The 24,989-nt window shown below is 50.5% G+C and overlaps 1 protein-coding gene across 1 annotated transcript in view; it reads right to left on the bottom strand.

Moving 5' to 3' along the window:
* robo2 (roundabout, axon guidance receptor, homolog 2 (Drosophila)) overlaps positions 1–10,837 on the bottom strand; it is a 1,120,123-nt gene extending 1,109,286 nt beyond the window's left edge. Inside the window, exon 1 of the mRNA XM_086007303.1 lies at positions 10,521–10,837. Coding sequence (XP_085863429.1) covers positions 10,521–10,686 — 166 coding nt within the window. The 5' untranslated portion in view covers positions 10,687–10,837. The remainder of the gene's footprint in view (positions 1–10,520) is intronic.
* Between the last annotated feature and the right edge of the window lie 14,152 nt (positions 10,838–24,989).

Below are 24,989 nucleotides of genomic sequence, written 5' to 3'. Positions count from 1 at the left end.
AAACCGAATCTCAACATTTTATGCATGCATACAATTACAGAGAAATGACAGCACTGAAAGAGGCCATTCGGCCCAACCAATCCGTGCTGGTTTTTACCCTCCAGATGGGCAGAAATTCTAATCCCGCATTCCCGCCCTGTTCCTATATCTCTATATTCCCTTACACACCAACCTAGATTTACTAGAATAATTCCAGGGATGAGGGATTAGTTACGTGGTGAGACTGGAGAAGCTGAGGTTGTTCTCCTTGGAGCAGAGAAGGCTAAGAGGAGATTTGATTGGGGCGTTTAAAATCATGAAGGGTCTAGATTGAGTAAATAAAGAGAAACTGTTTCCAATGGCTGAAGGGTCGATAACCAGAGGGCACAGATTTAAGGTGATTGGCAAAAGAACCAGAGGCAACATGAGGAAAAACTTTTTCAAGCAACGAGTATATATATTAATGATCTAGACGAGGGAACTAGATGTAATATCTCCAAGTTTGCAGACGACACAAAGCTGGGTGGACGTGTGTGCTGTGAGGAGGATGCCGAGAAACTACAGGATGATTTGGACAGGTTGGGTGATTGGGCAGAAGCATGGCAGATGCAATATAACGTGGATAAATGTGAGGTTATCCACTTTGGTGGCAAAAACAGGAAGGCAGATTATTATCTGAATGGCAATAGATTGGGAAAAGGGGAAGTGCAACGAGACCTGGGTGTCCTTGTGCACCAGTCGCTGAAGGTAAACATGCAGGTGCAGCAGGCTGTTAAGAAGGCAAATGGTATGTTGGCCTTTGTAGCGAGAGGGTTTGAGTACAGGAACAAGGATGCCTTGCTGCAGTTGTACAGGGCCTTGGTGAGACCACATCTTGAGTACTGTGTGCAGTGTTGGTCACCTTATCTGAGGAAGGATGTTCTTGCCATGGAGGCAGTGCAGCGAAGATTCACCAGACTGATACCTGGGATGGCAGGAATGACGTATGAGGAGAGATTGGGTCGATTGGGCTTGTACTCGCTGGAGTTTAGAAGAATGAGGGGGGATCTCATTGAAACATAAAATTCTGACAGGACTGGACAGACTAGATGCAGGAAGAATGTTCCCGATGGTCGGGGAGTCCAGAACCAGGGGGGTCACAGTCTAAGGATAAGGGGTAAGCCATTTAGGACAGAAATGAGGAGGAATTTCTTCACCCAGAGTGGTGAACCTGTGGAATTCTCTACCACAGAAGGCAGTGGAGGCCAATTCATTAAATATATTCAGGAAGGAGTTGGATATATTTCTTAAGGCTAAAGGGACCAAGGGGCATGGGGAGAAAGCAGGGACAGGGTACTGAGTTTGGATGATCAGCCATGATCGCATTGAATGGCGGAGCAGGCTCGAGGGGCCGAATGGCCTACTCCTGCTCCTATCTTCTATGTTTCTATGTATCTATGAGTGGTTAGGATTTGGAATGATCGGCCTGAAAGGCTGGTGGACGCACATTCAATAGTAGCCTTCAAACGGGAATTGGATAAATACTTGAAGGAGAAAAATTGCAGGGTTATGGGGACAGAGCGGGGGAGTGGGACTAACGGGATCGCTCTCCGAAACAGCCGGCGCAGACTCGATGGGCCGAATGGCCTCCTTCTGTGCTGTGCGATTCCATGACTCTATGATGTTAGACAGCCAGCAAAAGCTGGCCAATGGTTTCAAAATAGCCAACCACATTCCTGAATATCGGTCTATGGCAAGTGGTTCTAAAAGTGTAGTGGGACACAGGCTGGCCGTGAGTTACGCTGAGCGTTGTACATGGCATTCCATCATCTGTATTACGGGAGATCGCGCAAACAATGCAGGGATGTTTCCTATCATTTTTCACAGAAGAATTGCGGGCGAACGTGGAGAAGTATCGGTGTTCTTGGTGCTTACCCCAGGTCGCCCAGCTGTTTTAAAATAGTTTCTCCGGATGTCATAGTGAAATGGATACACGTTTCTCCACCCTCTCCCCAGTTCATGCAGCCACTCCCCTCATCAACCACAACAACTTGCATTTAGATAGCACCTTTAGCGCAGTAAAATGCCCAAGGCGCCAGTCCATGTTGGGACTACCCTCTGTCCTCAGCACCCTTATCCCCATTGATGGCAATCCATACTGGAACTCATTCCCATTACTCCCAGTCCATGCTGGGACTCTCCTCCCCATTGTCCCAGTCCATGCTGGGACTCTCCCCCCCATTGTCCCAGTCCATGCTAGGACTCTCCCCCCATTGTCCCAGTCCATGCTGGGACTCTCCTCCCCATTGTCCCAGTCCATGCTGGGACTCTCCCCCCATTGTCCCAGTCCATGCTGGGACTCTCCTTCCCATTGTCCCAGTCCATGCTGGGACTCTCCTTCCCATTGTCCCAGTCCATGCTGGGACTCTCCTCCCCATTGTCCCAGTCCATGCTGGGACTCTCCTCCCCATTGTCCCAGTCCATGCTGGGACTCTCCTCCCCATTGCCCCAGTCCATGCTGGGACTCTCCCCCCATTGTCCCAGTCCATGCTGGGACTCTCCTCCCCATTGTCCCAGTTGATGCTGGGACTCTCCTTCCCATTGCCCCAGTCCATGCTGGGACTCTCCCCCCCATTGTCCCAGTCCGTGATGGGACTCTCCCCCCCATTGTCCCAGTCCGTGATGGGACTCTGCTCCCCATTGTCCCAGTCCATGCTGGGACTCTCCTCCCCATTGTCCCAGTCCATGCTGGGACTCTCCTCCCCATTGTCCCAGTCCATGCTGGGACTCTCCTCCCCATTGCCCCAGTCCATGCTGGGACTCTCCTCCCCATTGTCCCAGTCCATGTTGGGACTCTCCTCCCCATTGCCCCAGTCCATGCTGGGACTCTCCTCCCCATTGTCCCAGTCCATGCTGGGACTCTCCTCCCCATTGTCCCAGTCCATGTTGGGACTCTCCTCCCCATTGTCCCAGTCCATGCTGGGACTCTCCTTCCCATTGTCCCAGTCCATGCTGGGACTCTCCTCCCCATTGTCCCAGTCCATGCTGGGACTCTCCTCCCCATTGTCCCAGTCTGTGATGGGACTCTCCTTCCCATTGCCCCAGTCCATGCTGGGACTCTCCTTCCCATTGTCCCAGTCCATGCTGGGACTCTCCTTCCCATTGCCCCAGTCCATGCTGGGACTCTCCTTCCCATTGCCCCAGTCCATGCTGGGACTCTCCTTCCCATTGCCCCAGTCCATGCTGGGACTCTCCTTCCCATTGCCCCAGTCTGTGATGGGACTCTGCTCCCCATTGTCCCAGTCCATGCTGGGACTCTCCTCCCCATTGTCCCAGTCCGTGCTGGGACTCTCCTCCACCCTCACTGCACAATAGCAATCCTTCTCCCATTGCCCCCAGTTCATGTTGCCATTCTGCTTTGCCCTTGGCCCACACTGGCACCCCTCTCCCCTCCTCACTCCCGGATGCTACCTGATGTCGCTGCTGAAACTCTAGTGTGGGCATGAACTCCTGCTCATCTAATTTAACGCAGATTGGCCCCTCTCTTAGGCAGGAGCCGGGCATCATGTGATCGGGTCATTTCACGTCCCGGTTTCCAACCCTTCATCACTTGGGCTTTCCATTAAGAAGTGTTTTGATGGAGCCTGATTCTGGGCCATTTTTGCAGCCTGCCACTTGATTGATTTTGCAGTATTAAGGCACGTAGGGACAGATTTTGCAAATTAGCAATCCCACTTCAGAACCTCACACAACAGGATGCACATCAGGAATTCATGCACAGATGTGAGTGCGTCCCTCACAATTTTCTACCCATTAATTTTCAGACAGAAAATCATTCAGGGTTAGCTGACCTCCGACACCCAATTTCCTGATAACTACTCTCATCACTTAAACCTCTGTGCCCAGAATGCAAATTCGCGAGACCTACACACACCAATTAAAGGCGTCCTATAGATTTATTCTCCTCTTTAAAATGAAAAGCACCACTTTTGGATTGCACGTTCGCACGCAGTGTCACATTATCTATTCCAAAGTAAATATTGCCCGCTGCTATTATGTCTGTTCATAAAACAAAGGGTTAAACAAACATCACGAACATATTAAACGCCTGTTAAAGCAGAATTCAAAATCACTGCAGGTCACGCTTTCAAAGTTCTTCAAAATTGCGAAAGGTTTTCAGAGGGGAAAGAGAGAATGATCATTCCCGCTGGTTGGCAAATTGGCAGAGACTCGGGATTGGCACTTGAGAAGAACAGAGGGGGGAAGGTGGAAGAACTGTTTGAAGCTGGAGGGGTTTCAATAATAAGAGTAAATAAAGGAGAAACTGTTTCCACTGGCAGGAGGGTCAGTAACCAGAGGACACAGATTGAATGTGATTGGCAAAGGAATCCAAGGGGAAATGTTTTCACACAATTTGTTGTGATCTGGAACGCGCTGCCTGAAAGGGCGGTGGAAGCAGATTCAATAATAACTTTCAAAAGGGAATTGGATAAATACTTGAAAAGGAAACAGTTGCAGGGTTGTGGGGAGAGAGCAGGGGGGAGTGGGACTAATTGGAGAGCTCTTTCAAAGAGCTGGCACAGGCACGAGGGGCCGAATGGCCTCCCCTTGTGCTGTAAGGTGCTATGGGGGTAATTTTGACTTTGCACAATAGTGCAAAACGGACGATAGCGAGTCGGCAGCCCATTTTACATCTTCCCTGATTGAAGTCAATGGAAATAAAAATGGGGGGAGGGATGTAAAACGGGCCGCCGATTCGCTTCCACCCATTTCACACTCTCGCCCAAAGTCAAAGTCGACCCCTCGGATTCGATAGAACATGGCAAATAAAAAGTGAAATACTGCGGATGCTGGAAATCCGAAATAACAACAAAAAGAGGCTGGAAACACTCAGGAGGTCAGGCAGTATCTTTAGTGAGAATGGACAAGTGTAGGTTTCGGGGCTTGATGGGCTCAACCCAGAATGCCTGCCCTCTCTCCAGATGCTGTCTGACTGGCTGTGTGTTTCCGGCACATTCTGTTTTTACAGAAACAAATGTTTTACCACAAGGGGAACTGAGACAGGGATGATAATATTATTTAACTGGGAATTCAGGCTCTTGTTTGATAAGGAAGAATGTAAACGGATACGGGGGACGGGCTTAGAGAAAGGGATTAGAGTTGATAGCGCCAGTTGAAGAGCAAGCACCAGCATAGGTATGATGGGCCGAATGGCCACCTTCTCTGCTGTAAGTTCTATGACTGACCCAGGGTGGGCTGTCGCACATGTCACTAAGAACCTGGCATGGCTAGTAAAATATTGGATTCTTCTGGTCCTCCTCTAATCTCAAAGGACTAAATTGGTTGGAACTGTTGTTTTGTGAATTGGCAGCTCTCCAGATTTAAGACTGTTCTTGAGCTGTCTCAAGCCAACTGGTCATAGAAACATAGAAAAATAGGAGCAGGAGTAGGCCATTTGGCCCTTCGAGCCTGTTCCGCCATTCAATATGATCATGGCTGATCCTCTATCTCAATACCATATTCTCGCTCTCTCCCCATACCTCTTGATGCCTTTTGTGTCTAGAAATCTATCTATCTCCTTCTTAAATATATTCAGTGACTTGGCCTCCACAGCCTTCTGTGGTAGAGAATTCCACACGTTCACCACCCTCTGAGTGAAGATATTTCTCCTCATCTCAGTCCTAAATGTCATACCCCTATCCTGAGACTATGACACCTCATTCTAGACCCTTCAGCCAGGGGAAACACCCTCACTGCACCCAGTCTATCTAGCCCTGTCAGAATTTTATACGTTTCAATGAAATCCCCTCTCATTCTTCTAAACTCTAGTGAATACAGGCCTAGTCAACCCAATCTCTCCTCATACGACAGTCCTGCCATCCCAGGAATCAGTCTGGTGAGCCTTTGCTGTACTTCCTCGATGGCAAGTATATCCTTTCTGAGGTAAGGAGACCAAAACTGCTCACAGTACTCCAGGTGTGGTCTCACCAAGGCCCTGTATAACTGTAGTGAGACATCCTTGCTCCTGTACTCAAATCTTCTTGCAATGAAGGCCAACATACCATTGGCCTTCCTAACTACTTGCTGCACCTGTATGTTTGCTTTCAGTGACTGGTGTACAAGGACACCCAGGTCCCTCTGTACATCAACATTTCCCAATCTATCACCATTTAGAGTTGCCAGCTTGGGTTGCCCACTCTCATTGGACGTATTCCTGGAGGTTTCATCACATGACCAGCCACCTCCAACCGCCCCACCCCCGCACTCCCGCCATTGGTCGCCCGACACGTCCATCCTTCACCGCGTCCCGCCTTTCCAAGGCCAATTGGCGAGCAAACAGGCTCTTCATTACCTGATTGGGTGATTCATGACTCTCGGTCAAACAGCCTTTTATCCCAATCTCTCATAGTTTTAGAGCTCTGAGAACTCTGTGTTCCTCCAGCTCCGGCCTCTTGCGCATTTCCTTTGTCCCTTTTTATTGACGGCCGACCCTTCAGCCCTCAGCTCAGGAATTCCCTCCCCAGACCTCTTCGCATCGCCACCTCTGTTAGGACACACCTTAAAACCTACTTCCTTCACCTGAGCTTTTAGTCACCCATCTGATTATCTCCTTCCTTGAATTGAAGAGGTTCAGGGAGGCTATTCCAGAGTGTGGGGCCTAAATGGCTGAAGGCATGGCCGCCAATGGTGGGGCGAAGCGAGTGGGGGATGCACAAGAGCCTAGAGTTGGAGGAAGAGATTATTCGAGGGAGTGGATGTGTATAGCTGAAGGAGTATACAAGGGTAGACAGTGATGAGGCAACAAATGGATTTAAAGATAAGAGTGTCCAGTGGCCCCTGCTGGATAAAATGTATTAAGTGGATGTTTGGTGATGATAGGTTTGTAATTCACAATTACGTTTCAACTCAATCTCCCCAAAAATGTAGCCCTCCAACGCTCAGTGTCTGGTGCCAAGGGTGCCAGCCTGTGTCCCTAGGATCATATAACACCCGCCTCGCCCACCCCACCCAACCCCACCCCACCCTGGGTCCTGGCATTCAGTTTTCAAAACCCAGGAAACTTATTCCTATTTGCATTTCCTTGTCAGAGTTGTGGCATGAGTGGCCAGCCCAGAGGAGGGGTCATTCCCCTCCCTCCCGCCCCGCATTCCCCTCCCACGCCTGGAGATAAAATGAGGGAGCATCTGATGGCCCACTCTTGTAGGCTCCTCCCTAAGAAAACAAAGTTCCCTCCAAGCTTTGGAGGTCCAGACCCCGATCCCAGCCTGGATGCCCGACCACTCCCAGGCTACCCCCTCCCCATACCAATGGGGCCTACTTGTCCGGGGATCAAAAGCCTTCTCTCCCTAAATGCAAGGGGTGCATGGAGGGTCTTCCCCCTCACTTGTCCTATAGGAACTCTGGGAAACAGCAGGAGACCCGATGGGTCCCCTGAGGAAATTGAGCCCCAATGCGCGGCCTCGCGTACCTGTGCTGCAGGGCCAGCACAGGTGGGAGACTATGCGGTGAATTTTAATGCCCGAAAACGGGTGGGTTGGGGTCGGGTGAGATGTTAAAATATTAAAAACCAGAACCTGACCCCAACCCGCCCACTTTCGGGTTAAACGGAGGCGGGACAAGGGGGCGGGTTAGCCCTTTAAATATTTTAATGAGGCTGCGGCCTCTGATTTAACCTGCTGTACAGATTTAGCAGTGGCCGGCCGGGTTTCCCAGGCATCGGGAAACCCGGCAGCTGAAGGGAAGCGAGGACAGCTTCGGGGAGAAGGTAAGTGCCTTTACAGCACTGCTGGTGGGCCAGGAGGAGCAGGAATGCTTCCCCCGCCCCTTCACGCTTACCCTCTTGCCTTGGATCGGACCCCACCCCGCATAAAGACCACCACCCCCCCCCCCCCCCGGAGTCGGGGATCGTTCCGACCTGGGTTCTGATCACCCCTCACCCCGTCAGGGATCGGACTTCCGCCCCCCCCCCACCCCGCCACCACCCCCCCCTCACTCCCACTAGCAGCTGCAGGCTCCTTACTTGCGGCTGCAGCCTGCTCCCCGCCAATGTTGCCGCGGTCTGGAGGTCCCACGCAGGCCATTCATCGGCACGCGCGGTATTTTGAAAGGGACCGCAGAGACCGTTAAAGGGGTCGCGCACCCAAAAAAAATTGAAGGGAATATTGCTCCCTGCCCGCCCGGATGCCAAGTCTGCCAATCAGGCTGAGATCCGGGCTGGATTCCTGTTAAAAAAAATAGATGCACGCTAAAATTCCACTGCACGCGGGGATTTCCTGTCCGAAACTGCGCCTCCCTGCCTACGAAACCCGCCCCCGTCAATATCCAACCCGTGTAATTGCAGTGTAATAAATTTACATAGGTTATAAATGTCCACTTTTCACGGCCTCAGGATGTTCCAAAGTGCTTTACAGCCAATGAAGTACTTTTTGAAGTGTAGTCACTGTTGTAATGTTGGAAACGCGGCGGCCAATTTGCGCACAGCAAGCTCCCACCAACAGCAATGTCAAATGATCAGATCATCTGGTTTTTAGTGATGTTGGTTGAGGGATAAATATTGGCCCCAGGACACCAGGGAGAACTCCCCTGCTCTTCTTCAAAATAGTGGCCACCTGAGAGGGTTTCATATGAAAGACAGCACCTCCGACAGTGCAGCACTCCCTCAGTACTGCCTTGGGCGTGTCGGCCTGGATATAGTGATTAAGTCTCTGGAGTGGGACTGAACCCCCGACCATCTGACTCAGAGGCGACAGAGAGTGCTACCTACTGAGCCACAGCTGACACCTAAATGTAGACGTGGAGATTGATAAGGAAAATATAAAGATAAGGATCGCCTTCGCCCTCCCTTCAGAAGGTGCTGCAGAATTTCTGTCCCTCTCCGATTGACGAGTTGTCCGAATAGCACGAGCTGCTCACCGATAGAATGGAAATGACGCTTGACCATGAAATTTGGTCAGGTCTCGGATCGCCCCCACCCCACTCCCCAATCACCCGAAGATCGGCCCCACTGAACCCAGTGGCGTCAGGGAACAACGGAGTCAAAAACTGAAGCAAACCGAGGCCCTCTAGGTTACCAATAGCAACCACTGAGGTCCATTCACCTCACGTTAAAGCTGGCCAACTTTTGCCAAGGCCGGTTAGGGCCGGGTAGTCTAAAAGTTAGTCAGACCTTTCAGAAGTGAAATTAGGAAACACTTCTACACACAAAGGGTGGTAGAAGTTTGGAACTCTCTTCCGCAAACGGCAATTGACGCTAGATCAGCTGTTAATTTTAAATCTGAGATTGATAGATTTCTGTTAACCAAAGGTATTAAGGGATATGGGCCAAAGGCGGGTATGTGGAGTTAGGTCGCAGGTCAGCCATGATCTCATTGAATGGCGGAACAGACTCAAGGGGCTGAATGGCCTCCTCCTGTTCCTCTGTTCCTATGTTCCTACGGTTACAGGCCTGAGTTCTAAATTTTAGAAGTCAGTCTGTCTGGTTTCCAGTTTCCAGTAAAGACTTTTTAAACAGTTTGGTTAAAATTGGATTCATTCAGTTCAAAACCAGATGGGTGTCGACCCCACTTGCAATGTCAACACATACCTTTAAGCAATTTACTTAAACTTCTTTCAATTTAGTATACTGTATTCGCTGCTCATGATGCGGTCTCCTCTACATTGGGGAGACCAAACGCAGATTGGGTGACCGCTTTGCGGAACACCTCCGTTCAGTCTGTAAGGGTGACCCCGAGCTTCTGGTCACCTGTCACTTTAATTCTCTGCTCCACTCTCACTCAGACCTCTCTGTCCTCGGCCTATTACACTGTTCCAACGAAGCTCAACGTAAGCTCGAGGAACAGCACCTCATCTTTCAATTAGGCACTTTACAGTCTTCCGGACTCAACATCGAGTTCAACAATTTCAGATTATAACCACTGCTCCCATTGTTTCAGACAGCAGGTGCTGGTAATGATTCTGGTGTTGCCATTGACACCTCCTCTAGACCCATCTTTTGTTTCTTTACTTGTCCCATTACCTCAGCCCCTTTTACCTCGCACCATCATCCCTTCTGTCATTTAATCTCTCCTGCCTTCCATCCTATCACAGACCTTCCCTTTTGTTCTTTCCTTCCCTCCCCCCTGCACTTGCTTAAAACCTGTCACATCTCAAACATTGTCCAGTTCTGACGAAGGGTCATCGACTTGAAACGTTAACTCTGTTTCTCTCGCCACGGATGCTGCCTGACCTGCTGAGTATCTCCAGCATTTTCTGTTTATGTTACGTTCCTTTAAGACTGTTTTCCCCACCCCTGCCGCTGACATCATTCGCACTCGCTGCTCAGACAACACAAAAGAAAGCAAATCTGTGTTCACCTTTACAAGGTCTTTACAAGTGATTTTTAAAAGAGGTTCCTGATGGTGAGACTCTTTCATTCAATCAAAAGTCCTATTAAAGGGTATATAATAAGCTCTTAACACCTTTAGCAATCTCAGGTAAACTGAGTCAAACCTTCTATCTTAAAACTGCTAACACAGCTATTGACAAACGTACACAAACACTGCAGTAGGAGTGACAGAAATTACCTTTCTCCTTCTTCATGTTGAAAGGAATCGTGGTGCTCTTGTTGGTCTCAAGGTAAGACCTTGTTCCCGTTTCACTCTCCAATCTGGGAGAGTTAAACCACGGAGAGGTGGATTTGTGAAAAAGATAAGGCCACCAGAAGAGCCCAAAAGGTCTACGGAGCTGCATCGCTCCGACGGTTCAAGTTACAGCGGAAATATTCCACAGAATGTCCGCTGGAAACAGCCCCAGGCAGGCTGGTTGCTGCAGACTCAAGCTGGGCGTAAAAAGCAAAACCTCTCTGCTACCGTCTGTGCTCCTCACCTGTTTCTGGAATCAGCCAGGTCTGGACCTCTACCTGGGAGAATATCTTTACCCACAATCACAACGGCATCTCCAAGACCATCCCTCATCTGTTGCCCATGGGAACTTGACTGTAGCATCCAGGTGCCTGTATCCAACAAACACCTCATTACGGAATTAATGAGGCTGTCACGTGATACGCACTCGCATGAAAACAAAGGGAGCTTTTGACAAGAAAAAAAATTAAAGGCTTCTTTTATTTTGTGCCTCATCTTGTCTCTTAAGGTTCTCAGACACTTCACGTCCAATGGGTTATTTTCGAGAGCAGTGACAGTGGACCAACATTAAAGAACGACTTGCATTTATACTACACCTCATCACATCTCTCAGAGAGTCCCACTGTGCTTCATTATCACAACATTACTTTCAAACACAATGACAATTACGTAGACAAAGGGAGCAGCCATTTTTCACACGGTGAGATCTCACAAATGTCAACAAGGTGAATGAGCGGATGATTTATTTTGGCTGGGTTGTGTTAGTTGAGGAAGGAACAATAGCCAAGACACTCCCGGGTCCTCTTCATAGAGTGTCACGAGATCCTGAATGTACACCTCACATAGAATTACACAGAATGTACAGCACAGAAACAGGCCATTCGGCCCAACTGTCCATGCCGGTGTTTCTGCTCCACACAAGCCTCCTCCCACCCCTCTTCATCTCACCCTATCGGCATATCCTTCTATTCCTTTCTCCCTCATGTGTTTATCCAGCTTCCCCTTAAATGCATCTATACTATTCACCTCAACCACTCCCTGTGGCAGCGAGTTCCACATTCTCACCACTCTCTGGGTAAAGAAGTTTCTCCTGAATTCCCTATTGGATTTATTAGTGGCTATCTTATATTTATCAATTCACCGCTCCACTCCCACTCGGACCTCACCGTCCGCGGCCTCTTGCATTGTTCCACGGAAGCTCAGCGTAAGCTCGAGGAACAGCACCTCATCTTTCGATTAGGCACTTTACAGCCCTCTGGACTCAACATTGAGTTCAACAATTTCAGATCATAACCTCGGCCCCTATCATATTTTTATAAATTTTTTATCCACACTTTTGGTTCATGACTTTTCCTTTTCTTTCTCTCTCCCACATGGCAGCGGTCTCTCACTCTGCCAGCGCATTTCACACTTCATCTAGAGCCATCCTTTGTCTCTTTACCTGTCCTATTACCATCTCGTCTCGCCTTGAATATCTCTTAATGTCTCTTCACCTCCCAGACCTTCCCTTTTGTTCTTTCATCCCCTCCCCCATTTCCCAGCCCCCAAACTTGCTTTTTAATCTGTTTCATTTCCTGCTTTTTTCTCAGTTCTGACGAAGGGTCTTCGACCTGAAACGTTAACTCTGTTTCTCTCCACGGATGTTGCCTGGCCTGCTGAGTTTTTCCAGCGTTTTCTGTTGTTATTTCAGATTTCCAGCATCTGCAGTATTTTGCTATCGTTATATTTATGGACCCCTAGTTCTGGTCTCTCCCACAAGTGGAAACGTCTTCTCTACGTCTACCCTATCGAACCCCTTCATAATCTTAAAGACCTCTATTAGACCCCCAGCCTTCTCTTTTCTAGAGAAAAGAGCCTCAGCCTGACATACAACAGTCAACGCTGACACGCAACATTCAACACAGGCACGCAACAGTCAAAACTGACACGCAACAGTCAAAACTGACACGCAACTGTCAACACTGACACGCAACAGTCAACACTGACACGCAACAGTCAACACTGACACGCAACAGTCAACACTGACACATAACAATCAACACTGACACGTAACAACATGCAACAGCAACACTGACATGCAACAGTCAACACTGACACGCAACAGTCAACACTGACAGGCAACTGTCAACACTGACACGCAACAGTCAACACTGACACGCAACAGTCAACACTGACACGTAACAGTCAACACTGACACGTAACATCAACACTGACACATAACATCAACACTGACACGCAACAGTCAACACTGACATGCAACAGTCAAAACTGACACACAACAGTCAACACTGACACACATCAACACTGACACACAACAGTCAAAACTGACACACAACAGTCAAAACTGACACGCAACAGTCAAAACTGACATGCAACAGTCAACACTGACACGCAACATTCAACACTGACACGCAACATTCAACATTGACACACAACATCAACACTGACACGCAACAGTCAACACTGACACACAAAAGTCAACACTGACACGTAACATCAACATTGACATGCAACAGTCAACATTGACATGCAACAGTCAACACTGACACGCAACATCAACATTGACATGCAAGTCAACACTGACACGCAACAGTCAAAACTGACACACAACAGTCAACACTGACACCAACATCAACACATCTGTTAGCTGAGCTGTCAGTTAAGTTGATGTTGCATCGACATCATGACAAGACATCGTCCTTGTCAGAGCCCAGAGTTGTGCATTGGTGGAGCGATCAGGAAAAGCCACTAATTTCATGACCACCAGACATCTCAAAGCGCTTTACAGCCAATGAAATACTTTTTTGAAGTGGAGTCACTGTTGTAATGTAGGAAACACAGCAGCCAATTTGCGCACAGCAAGCTCCCACAAACAGCAATGTGATAATGACCAGATAATCTGTTTTTAGTGATGTTGGTTGAAGGATATTGGCCAAGACACCGGGGAGAACTCCCCTGCACTTCTTCGAAATAGTGCCCTGGGATCTTTTACGTCCACCTGAGAGGGCAGATGGGGCCTTGCTTTAACATCTCATCCGAAACACGGCACCTCTGACAGTGCAGCACTCCTTCAGCACTGCACTGGAGTGTCAGCCTAGCTTTATGTACTCAAGTCTCTGGAGTGGGGTCTTGAACCCACAACCTTCTGACTCAGTGGCGAGAGAGAGAGTGCTACCCACTGAGCCACGGCTGACACAACTCCCGCCAGCTGTCGGAAACTGGCCTGCTCGGGCAGTTAAAATGGAGGGGGAAGCAAAACATTTGCTGGGCTGTGGGGAAAGAGCAGGGAGAGCAGGACTAATCGTACAGCTCTTCCAAATAGCCGGCACAGGCACGATGGGCCGAATGGCCATGCTAGGATTCTTCACTTTCAAGAAAACCAGACACAACCAGTTTAAAATGACATCATTTGTTTCCTAATACGGAGATAATCATATTTTTATTTGAAAGCCATTTTTTACATGCTGTGTTTTACATTTTTAATTTAATTTAATTAAACAGCCCTGTGGAGAATAACAAAGGTTTATCAGGTGACTGCAGGTACTGGCCTCTCCCTGGAGATTCTCACAGCTTCTTAATGAAGGATGGCCGAGGATAGTGAGAGTACTGTGAACGATTCAATAATCTCTAATTAAGGAGTTGATTGGGGAGGCACAGCACTCGCATAATGCCATCACCTCCATAGCTGGTCCAAGGACTTGCAGCAGAAATTGGCAGCGGAATCATTTTAGGGATCAGTCCATAATAACAAATGAGGATGGCAGGCTGGGGTTGATTAGTAACACCTCGTCAGCGTCATGCCAGCTGATGGTCCACTGTTGAAAAATTCTGGCCTTTTGAACATCCCCGATTTAGAAACATAGAAACATAGAAGATAGGAGCAGGAGTAGGCCATTCGGCCCCTCGAGCCTGTTCTGCCATTTAATGAGATCATGGCTGATCATCCAAATTCAGTTCCCTGTCCTTGCTTTCTCCCCATATCCCTTTAGCCTTAAGAAATATATCTAACTCCTTCTTGAATATATTTAATGAATTGGCCTCAATGGCCTTCTGTGGTAGAGAATTCCACAGGTTCACCACTCTCTGGGTGAAGAAATTCCTCCTCATCTCTGTCCTAAATGGTCTACCCCTTATCCTTAGACTGTGACCTCTGGTTCTGGACTCCCCGACCATCGGGAACATCCTTCCTGCATCTAGTCTGTCTAGTCCTTTTAGAATTTTATAAGTTTCAATGAGATCCCCTCTCATTCTTCTAAACTCCAGCGAATATAAGCCTAATCGACCCAATCTCTCTTCATACATCATTCCTGCCATCGCAGGTATCAGTCTGGTGAATCTTCGCTGAACTCCCTCCATGGCAAGAACATCCTTCCTCAGATAAGGTGACCAAAACTGCACACAATACTCAAGGTGTGATCTCACCAAGGCCCTGTACAACTGCAGCAAGACATCCTTGCTCCTGTACTCGAATCCTCTCACTATGAAGGCCAACATACCATTTGCCTTCTTAACCGCCTGCTGCACCTGCATGCTTAACTTCAGCAACTGGTGCACAAGGACACCCAAGTCTCGTTGCACTTCCCCTTTTCCCAATCTATTGCTGTTCAGATAATAATCTGTCTTCCTGTTTTTGCCACCAAAGTGGATAACCTCGCATTTATCCACATTATACTGCATCTGCTATACATCTGCCCAATCACCCAACCTGTCCAAATCATACTGGAGTTTCTCTGCATCCTCTTCACAGCACACACGCCCACCCAGCTTTGTGTCGTCTACAAACTTGGAGATATTACATCTAGTTCCCTCGTCTAGATCATTAATGGGCCAGTAAATCCGGTCCCAACGCGTGAGTACGGACGGGGTACTCACGCGTGGGCCCGTTGGAAGTGCCGGATTTCAGCATGCACAGCGCATGCACGGGAAACCGGCATTTCCTCCAAGGGGTTCAGAGGTCCAACGCGTGCGCGCAGGACTCTGCGCGCACGCGTTGAACTTCCTTCTTTTTGACAAGTTTGCCCGTGTGTAAGGACCTGAACTTTTTAGACATATAAAAAGGAGGCGTAAGGACTTGGGCCTAGAAATTCAGTATAGCCACTTTTGGGGCGGTAAATTCGAGCGGGCGCTAAAGTTAGCGCCCGCCGGAAAGTGGAGGCCACTTTGCCGATATTCAGTAGCTTTGGCCAAGGAGTTTGGGCGAGCGCTGAAACTGGCGTTGCACCCCTATCTTTAGGCGCTAAGCCGGCGGTGCAGAGTGATAACGCCGAGGCCGGGCGCAGCGCAGGTGCGGTCATGTTTTGATTGACAGCAGACACCCTGACGCCGGCCAGCTCTTAAAGGGGGAAGGGTCGACTTGGTCTGCTGCCACGCCCTGGATACTGCAGCCCTCCAGCTAGGCCTGAACACTGCTGCTGGACCCAAATAGCACCTGAAGCCATGCAGAAGGCCCGTGAACGAGCGCAGCGCTTCTCAGAGCATGCTTTGAGGGTGCTGCTTAGGGGTTTGGAGAAGAGAAGAGATATCTTGTGCCCGGACAGTGGCAAGAAGGCTCCCAAGAGGCTGTACAGGAGAGCCTGGAGGGAAATCGCCCAGAGGGTCACAGCCAACAGCGATGTCCCCAGGACTGGTGACCAATGCCGCAAGAAGTTCAACGACCTCACTCGGTTGGTCAGGGTGAGTACCTTTTCCAGTGTCCTCCTCATCCTTGCATGTGCACCTCACATTATGGGCAAAGGGACCTCAAAGGCCTAATGGCCAGCCCTCCTCCAGCAGCTATGGCACTGGCATGATCATCAGTAGCACTTTCTGCACTTGACACACTGGCCAAGCTATTCGACCATGGGAGGCAGTGCACACAACAACAGGGCACCACACTGTACTTAGAGGCCATCCTTTCTCTTGCAGGCCAAGCTGGCGCAGAATCTGAAGAGCCGGACTGTCACCGGGGGAGGCCGTGTCCAGTTCCAGGAGCTCAGTGACCTGGAGGAGCGCGTGGCTCGACTCATGCGTGCCCGGGTGATTGGCCCCGTTGCTATTGGAGATGCCGACCCTGTGCTGGGCCCCAATGGTAAGGACATGACCGTTTGGACCTCTCTCGTTCCCCTTGTGCTTCAGATCTACATCCTTTGCCACTGTCCCACCAATGCGCATAATGCCACCACTCATGCCTCCCTCGCTGACGCCCTGTCCTCACTCTAAAGCTACTCTTGCGCCTTCCTGCTTTCAGCTGGTGAGGAGGAGGTCCCTGAAGCCGCGAGTGTCAGTCCCTCGGAAGAGGAGGACGACGAGGACCAAGAGGAAGGCGGCACATCGGGGGAACCCTCATCCGCGCCAGGGGATGGCAATGGAGGGGACACGTCTTGCCTGGAGGAGAGCCAGGGGGAAGTGTTGCAGGGGGGTGTAGCTCCTGTGCCCAGTGGCGTGCAGCCACGCGGGAAGGGTCGGGCAGCACGGCTGCCTTCTCCCCAGAGGGGGGAAGTGTTGCAGGGGAGGGCAGTTGCTGGGCCCAGTGGCGTCCAGCCACGCGGGAAGGGTCGGCCAGCTCGGCGGCCTTCTCCCCAGAGGGAGAGTCCGGCCTCCAGTCCGGAGACGGTCCTCGCCCAGGAGGTGCGCCTCCTTGATCAAATGTCCGCGGATTCGGAGCGGCGCCACACCGAGTTCATGGGGGTTGTGGGACAGTTGCCTCAGGCCATTGAGTCCCTGGCTCATAGTGTGGCCGATTTCGGGGACTCACAGGCCAGGGGTGTCGAACAACTCGCGGCAGCACAGGACGCGAGTCGAGAGTTCATGAGTGGTGCCGTGCAGACACTGGCTGGTCTGATGCAGGCACAGACCAGGGCAGTACGGGCACTCACTTCTGCCACACTCGCTGTGTCACGGACGCATCGCCAGGGCACCCGCCGCGCTGCTGCAGCACAGCGGTCTGGCCTTCACCAGATTGCTGCGCTTGCTGCAGTGCCAGCCCGGCCGAGTGCCAGTGTCTCTGGCGACCAGCGAGCGCCTGGCATCAGCCAGCTTGCCCCCATTGCTGCAGCCGCCACTGCCACTCCCCCAGCAAAGCTGCGACGAGCTGCTGGAGAGACTGATGCTGCCCAGCCACAGCTGCAGCAGTCAGCAGCCGGCCCCTCCAGGGCCGGACCTCGTCTAGGCCGACCCCCAAGGGCATCTGCCGTCATGCTTTGTGCCCCTCAGGAGCCTTCCCCCAGCCTTGCAACACCCACAGGGCCCAGGTTGAGGTGGAGCAGCAGGTCGGGCAGGGGCCGGAGAAGCCTGCACAAGGACTCGCCCTCTCGGCACACCAAGTAGAGTGTGTTGCCAAATGTTTTTTTATATGGGGGTGTTTGTGTTCTGTATGGGGGGGGTTTATTTTGGTAAGGCCGAAGATGATGGCAAATGTTTTTTTAGATGGGGGTGTTTGTGTTCTGTATGGGGGGGTTTGTCTTGGTAAGGCCGAGGATGAAGGCCAATTGGATGGACAAGTTTTGTTATTCCTCCCCAGGTTGTGGGAGTGAGATATGTTTCTGACTGTTTTTTGGGGGTGTTGTCTGTTTTTGTCTTTCATGTGGGAAGGGCCCTGAGTTTGTTAAATAAAGCTTTTTATTTATTCAGCTTGTCCATGTGTCATGTTTCAAGTGGTTGTTGCGTTAACCGGCTGAGGGCTTGCGGAGCGGCCGCATTCAGGTGCGTTCATTGCCACAAGCCATTCTCTGAGAGGGGGCCTAGAAGTGTCGTTCAATAAGCCGCCGGCGGACGGCCCTTGGACCTTGTGGCTCCCTCCTGGGCTGGTACTCCTCCTCCTCCTCCTCCTCCTCCTCATGGTCCTCCTGCTCATCCTCCTGAGGTGGTGGTCCAACGTGAGGTGGCAGTGCCTGAGTCCTGCGGATAGCCAGGTTGTGCAGCATGCAGCAAACGACGACGAACTGGGAGACTCTAGCCGGCGAATACTGTAGAGATCCGCCGGAACGATCCAGGCAGCGGAACCGTTGCTTGAGGACGCCAATCGTTTGCTCTATGATGTTCCTTGTGGCTTGATGGCTTTCGTTGTATGCCTCCTCAGCAGGGGTCCTGGGCGCGCGGAGCGGGGTCATGAGCCATGTACACAAAGGGTAGCCCTTGTCCCCGATAAGCCATCCCCTTGGGGGAGGCTGTGCCTGGAACATGTCAGCCACAGTAGTCTGGCGCAGGATAAATGCATCGTGGCTGCTTCCTGGAAAGCGGGCATTGACAGCTAGGATGCGCTGCCTGTAGTCACACACCAGCTGTACATTGAGGGAATGGTAGCCCTTCCGGTTGCGGTAATCCTCGGCATTGTCAATAGGTGCCCGCATAGCCACATGCGTGCAGTCAATGGTGCCCTGCACCATGGGGAAGTCGGCGATCCTGGCAAATCCGACTGCACGCTGCTCCTGCCTCTCTAGGGTCATGGGGAAGGAGATGAATTGGTGTCTCCTTGCGAAAAGGGCATCGGTGACCTGCCGGATGCAGCGATGCACGGCGAACTGGGAGATGTTCACTATGTCCCCAGCAGCGGCTTGGAAGGAGCCGCTTGCATAAAAGTTCAGAGCCACCGTGACCTTCACTTCCACCGACAGAGACGTCCTGCACATCAGCTGTGGACGCAGATCTCTGTGAAGCAGCTGGCAGATCTCTGCAACCACCTCCCTTCTGAAGCGCAGCCTCTTCACACAATGCGCGGCAGTCATGGTGAGATAGGACACCTGCTGCCGGTATTCCCTGAGTGGGTAAGGCCTACGTTGCCGACGCCTGATGGCCCCTCTGCGTCTAGGCATGGCTGCCCCTCTCACACAGCGTCTGCGAGCCCTTCACACATAATGCTGGAACTGAGGGTTGGAACCCCATGCAGCCCCCATAATATACTTGCAAACAGTGAAATCACAATGAGTCAAATTTCCAAGCTCTGGCCAGAAGCCAAAAATACCTCTCCTATGTTGTCCCAAATCAGTAAGGTCTGTTCCTTGGTCTCTGTCCAGAAATCCAAAGCACTAAAGTCATTGCAGCAAAATGGCTGGCCTTTATAGTCCAGTCTGAGTGCCCTTTAATTAGCGCTCCCCGAGGCCCGCAGGGCCTCTGCTGCGTTCCACTTCACAGTTCTTAACAGCGCCACGCCCACATTGGGCGGGCGCCACTGAAGTTCCGGTTTGGGGTGCACAAACAGCGTTGCACGACGAAATGACGTCATAAGCTGCGCGCACAGCTGAGCGGGCGCAAACACTTTGCGCCGGCGCTAAATGTCAACTGAAGTTGGGCATAGGCGCAGATCGGCTTGCGCCCGGGCGCTAAGTGCCTAGCGCTCGAAATCTACTCCTCTTATGGCGCTAACGGCTGGCGAACGCAACTGAATTTCTAGGCCTTGATTCTTTAAGGTAAGTGGTCTATTATTTAAAATTATAACATTTTTTCCACAGCTTTATTGTTTTTAATGACTTTACAGTAAGGTAAGTTTATTTTTAGACCCGATTTCTTATAAAAATTATTTTTTTCAAAAATTTGATTAATTGTTTAAAATAGTTTTTTAAAGTTATTTATAGTTTATTTAATTATTGGGATGTTTTTTAAAATGTTATTTAAAGTTAAACTAGTCTTTTGGGCGCCCGTACTTTTCATGAGTTTGACAGTTCTTACTATCAAACTCATGAATGAAGTTTCCCCTCCCCTGATTGGCTGCACAGTGCTCACCTGATCCCAGCCGGCACATCGCACTAACTACGCCACTGGATCAGGCAAGCACATCGCGCCGACATCTGAACCGGGCCAGTGACAGGAATTCCAAGCAGGCCCAGGCTTCAGATGTCGGCGCGCCGGGTGAGTGCACATCGGGGGCTTGCACGCACGGCAAGCCCCCGATCCTAATTTCTGGCCCAATATATATTGTGAATAGCTGGAGTCCTAGCACCGATCCCTGCGGTACCCCACTAGTCACTGTCTGCCACTCGGAAAAAGACCCGTTTATTCCAACTCTTTGCTTCCTGTCTGCCAACCAGTTTTCTATCCAAGACAGTACCTTGCCCCCAATCCCATGTGCTTTAACTTTGCTCGCTAATCTCTTATGCGGGACCTTATCGAAAGCCTTCTGAAAGTCCAAATACAACACATCCACTGGTTCTCCCTTATCTATTCTACCAGTTACATCCTCAAAAAATTCCAGTAGATTAGTCAAGCACGATTTACCTTTTGTAAATCCATGTTGACTTTGTTCGATCCTGTCACTGTTTTCCAAGTGCTCTGCTATTACATCTTTTATAATGGACTCTAGCATTTTCCCCACTACTGATGTCAGGCTTACCGGTCTATAATTCCCTGCTTTCTCTCTCCATCGCTCCACCATTGGCGGCCGTGCCTTCAGCTGCCTGGGCCCCAAGCTCTGGAATTCCCTCCCTAAACCTCTCCGCCTCTCTCTCCTCCTTTAAGACTCTCCTTAAAACCTCCCTCTTTGACCAAGCTTTTGGTCACCTGCCCTAATATCTCCTTATGTGGCTCGGTTGCAAATTTCGTTATTTTGGTAACACTCCTGTGAGGCGCCTTGGGACGTTCTATTATGCTAAATAACGTCATATAAATACAGAAAATGCTGGAAACACTCAGAAGGTCAGGCAGCATCGTGGAGAGAGAAACAGAGTCAATGGCCTAGAAATTCAGTTAGGGGCGCCCAGCTCGCCTGGGCGCCAGAATTACCGCTGCGCGCGGAGCCACTTGCGCCAGCGGGAAATTCACTTTCAGTGCCCCAAGTGGAAGCCGGCCGCTAAACAAGGGTTTCGGCGCTCCGCTTGGGGCGCTGAAACTGAATATCGGCGTGCAAAGTGCCGCAGCGCCACCTGCTGCGGCACGGCAGCCTGCGGTACTGCAGGCCTTCCTCTCACTCTTAAGGGGGAGGTGCCTGCAACAGCGCGATCCCTGCTCGCGAGTGCCGGCAAATGAGCCCGGCACCAAGGAGAAGTGCCGGGCTCTCTGGAAACAGCCGGCAATGCCGCGGGGGGGGGGTGTAGGAGGCCGGGGACGGAGGTGCGGGCAGGCGGCCGCCGAAAAAGCGGCCGGCCGCACCTCCACCTTAACTCGCCCCACTACCGGCACAGGTAGGCCCCGTGTACCGGTCGCTGTTTGCAGCCGGCGCGGGGGAGGCGGCAACAACCAAATATGGCCAGCGGGGCGATAGCGGGGCGCTGCGCACACCGATGACGTCATCGGTGGCGGCGCAGCGCTACTGGCTAACGCCGCCATTAGCGCCCCGCTAAATATCGCGGTAGGTTTGGACAGTGGCGCAAAAGCCCTCTTTGGGCGCAAACTGGTGGCGCAGGCCACTGAATTTCTAGGCCAATGTTTTGTGTCGAACCCTTCATCAGAAAGTCTGACAAAAGGGTTTGACCCAAAACGTTAACTCTGTTTCTCCACAATGCTGCCTGACCTGCTGAGTGTTTCCAGCATTTTCTGTTGTTATTTCAGATTTCCAGCATTATTTTGCTATTACTATATAAATAGAAGTTGTTGTTGTTGTTTAAATCCCCTCCCAAAATAATTGGAGGAACTACGAAGGGAACTGCCTGAGTTTATCCCGCACTCCTCATATGGGTAGTTCTCCCATCACCCCCTGTGCTTGCTGACCTGCGTTGGTTCCCTGTCTGGCACCGCCTCGCTTTGAAAATTCTCATCCTTGTGTTCAAACCCCTCCCTGGCCTCGCCCCTCCCTACCCCTGCGACTTCCTCCAGCCCCACAACCCTCCGAGATCTCTGCGCTCCTCCAATTCTGCCCTCTTGAGCATCCCCGATTTCCTTCGCTCCACCATTGGCGGCCGTGCCTTCAGCTGCCTGGGCACCAAGCTCTGGAATTCCCTTCGTAAACCTCTCCACCTCTCTCTCCTCCTTTAAGATGCTCCTTAAAATCGACTTCTTTGACCAAGCTTTTGGTCACCTGCCCGAATATCTCCTTATGTGGCTCGGTGTCAAATTTTGTTTGATAATCGCTCCTGTGAAGCGCCCTGGGAGGTTTTACTGCATTAAAGGCGCTGTATAGATGGATGCTGTTGTTGCTGTTGTTATGTCACGATGCCAGTTGTGTAGCAATGGGGAGCTGAGACCTTGTGTGTTATGAAAATGCTCTTGGAGTTGGTTAACAGTTGTTATAGAAAACTCTTCAGGGGTAAAGGTCATGTGACAGCTGCGGGTCGAAGCGAAGTTACAGTCAGAGTAAGATGTGTAATTGCCACGCGATCGTGATAGGAGAAGGTGTTACAGGTGATGTTCCGATAAAAGAGCTTGGATTCGACCAGGGAATAGGAGCTGGTCGCTGCAAATTGCTTGTTCCCCAGGCTGAGCTGTGACTAAGTGCTGCTTTGTGGATCAATAAACTGTCTCTCTGAAAGCTCCTTTGTGTCTGTAGTCTGGAACTGACAAAGAACTAAGAGCTGTTTAGGCAACACCATTGATTGTCAAATGCTTTGGGACACTCTGAGGACAGGAAAGGTGCTATACAAATGCAAAGTTTGTTCTTTCAGGTCTGAGACCAGGGACTAAGTGTTGGGTTGAGAGTGATGGATGGATTCACTGAGTGAGCACAATCCTGACCTCAGATAAAGAGAAGGCTGAGGGGAGACCTGACAGAGGGTTTGATAGGGTAGATGTAGAGAAGGTGTTTCCACTGGTGTGCGGAGAGTCCAAAACTAGGGGTCATAAATATAAGATAGCCAATAATTAATCAAATGAGGAATTCGGAGAGTGGTGAGAATGTGGAACTCGCTACCACAGGGAGTGGTTGAGGCGAATAGTATCGATACATTTAAGGGTGAGCTGGATAAACACATGAGGGAGAAAGGAATAGAAGGATATGTTGATAGGGTGAGGTGAAGAGGGGTGGGAGGAGGCTCGTGTGGAGCATAAACACCGGCACGGACCAGTTGGGCTGAATGGCCTGTTTCTGTGCTGTAAATTCTATGTAGTTTGCACATACATACACAGTCCAGAAGGAATCACTGTGTATTATCTTACACAGAATATTACAGAGCAAATGGAGGCCATTCGGCCCATCGTGAACGGGCTATCCAATTAGTCCCACTCCCTTGCTCTTTCCCCATAGCTCTGTAATGAAAACAATGGTGTGAACCCTGGCCGATTTCTCCCATCCCTTAACCCAGGGGGGTGCTGAGACCACTCGTAGCATCCTCCACTTGATGCCCTGGGTGAGATCAGCTAACTGAGCACAGACTGAGGACAGAGTCTGGGGCCTTCTAGCCTGCATAGCCCAGTACCACACCTCCAAGTCACACACACCATCCTGACTTGGACATATATCAGCCGTTCCTTCATCGTTGCTGGGTCAAAATCCTGGGACTCCCTTCCTAACAGTATCAGTGTCAGCCATGGCTCAGTGGGTAGCACTCTCGCCTCTGAATCAGAAGGTTGTGGGTTCGAGTCCCACTTCAGAGACTTGAGCACAAAAATCTAGGCTGACACTGCAGTGCAGTGCTGAGGGAGTGCTGCACTGTCAGAGGTGCCGTCCTTCAGATGAGACGTTAAACCAAGTCCTCGTCTGCTCTCTCAGGTGGACGTAACTGATACAATTTCGAAGAAGAGCAGGGGAGTTCTCCCCGGTGTCCTGGGGCCAATATGTATCCCTCAATCAACATCACTAAAACAGATTATCCGGTCATTATCTCATTGCTGTTTGTGGGAGCTTGCTGTGCACAAATTGGCTGCCGCGTTTTCTACATTACAACAGTGACTACACTTCAAAAAGGGCCTCATTGGCTGTAAAGCACTTTGAGACGTCCTGAGGCTGTGAAAGGTGCTATAGAAATGCAAGTCTTTCTTTTTTCTTCCTAACTGCACTGTGGGAGCACCTTCACCACACGGACTGCAGCGGTGCAAGAAGGCGGCTCACCACCACCTTCTCAAGGGCAACTAGGGATGGTCAATAAATGCTGGCCTTGCCAGCGGTGTCCACATCCCGTGATTGTATAAATAAAAGCGCCCGCACCAAAGTGCAGTTACCTGCTAAACGCGTGACATTTATAAGACGCCATGCAGCCTTTGTCTCTGCCCCATCTGTCGAACAAACCCTTGCATCAAGAGACAGACAGCTCAACTTCTGAACGCGTTAAATGGGGCTAGAGCTGATAAATTGGCAGCACGGCTGGCTTGCTATAATCTATAATTACAACATGTCACTTAGGTTTCACGGCCCTGGGAGGAACAGGCCACAAGCGGCCAAATTCCGATAAAGTTCTGACAACGCAAAGAGAAATAGTCAGCGAGGTTTGGAGTTCAGGGAGAATGGAGGGTATTTGCTGGTAGCTTTTGCTTCAGTCATGCTCCATCTAATTGTGCAGGCGGTGGGATGGAGCCGTTAGTTTCACAGGATCCTGCATGCTTGATTCTGAACATTCTCATCAGCCGAGTGTTCAA

This window comes from Somniosus microcephalus, chromosome 14 (genome assembly GCF_052327205.1).
Source record: "Somniosus microcephalus isolate GS21.2 chromosome 14, FLI_Smic_1.0, whole genome shotgun sequence".
Classification (NCBI taxonomy): domain Eukaryota; kingdom Metazoa; phylum Chordata; class Chondrichthyes; order Squaliformes; family Somniosidae; genus Somniosus; species Somniosus microcephalus.
The sequence above is the reverse complement of the archived record's forward strand: the minus strand, read 5'-3'. Positions and strand labels throughout refer to the sequence as shown.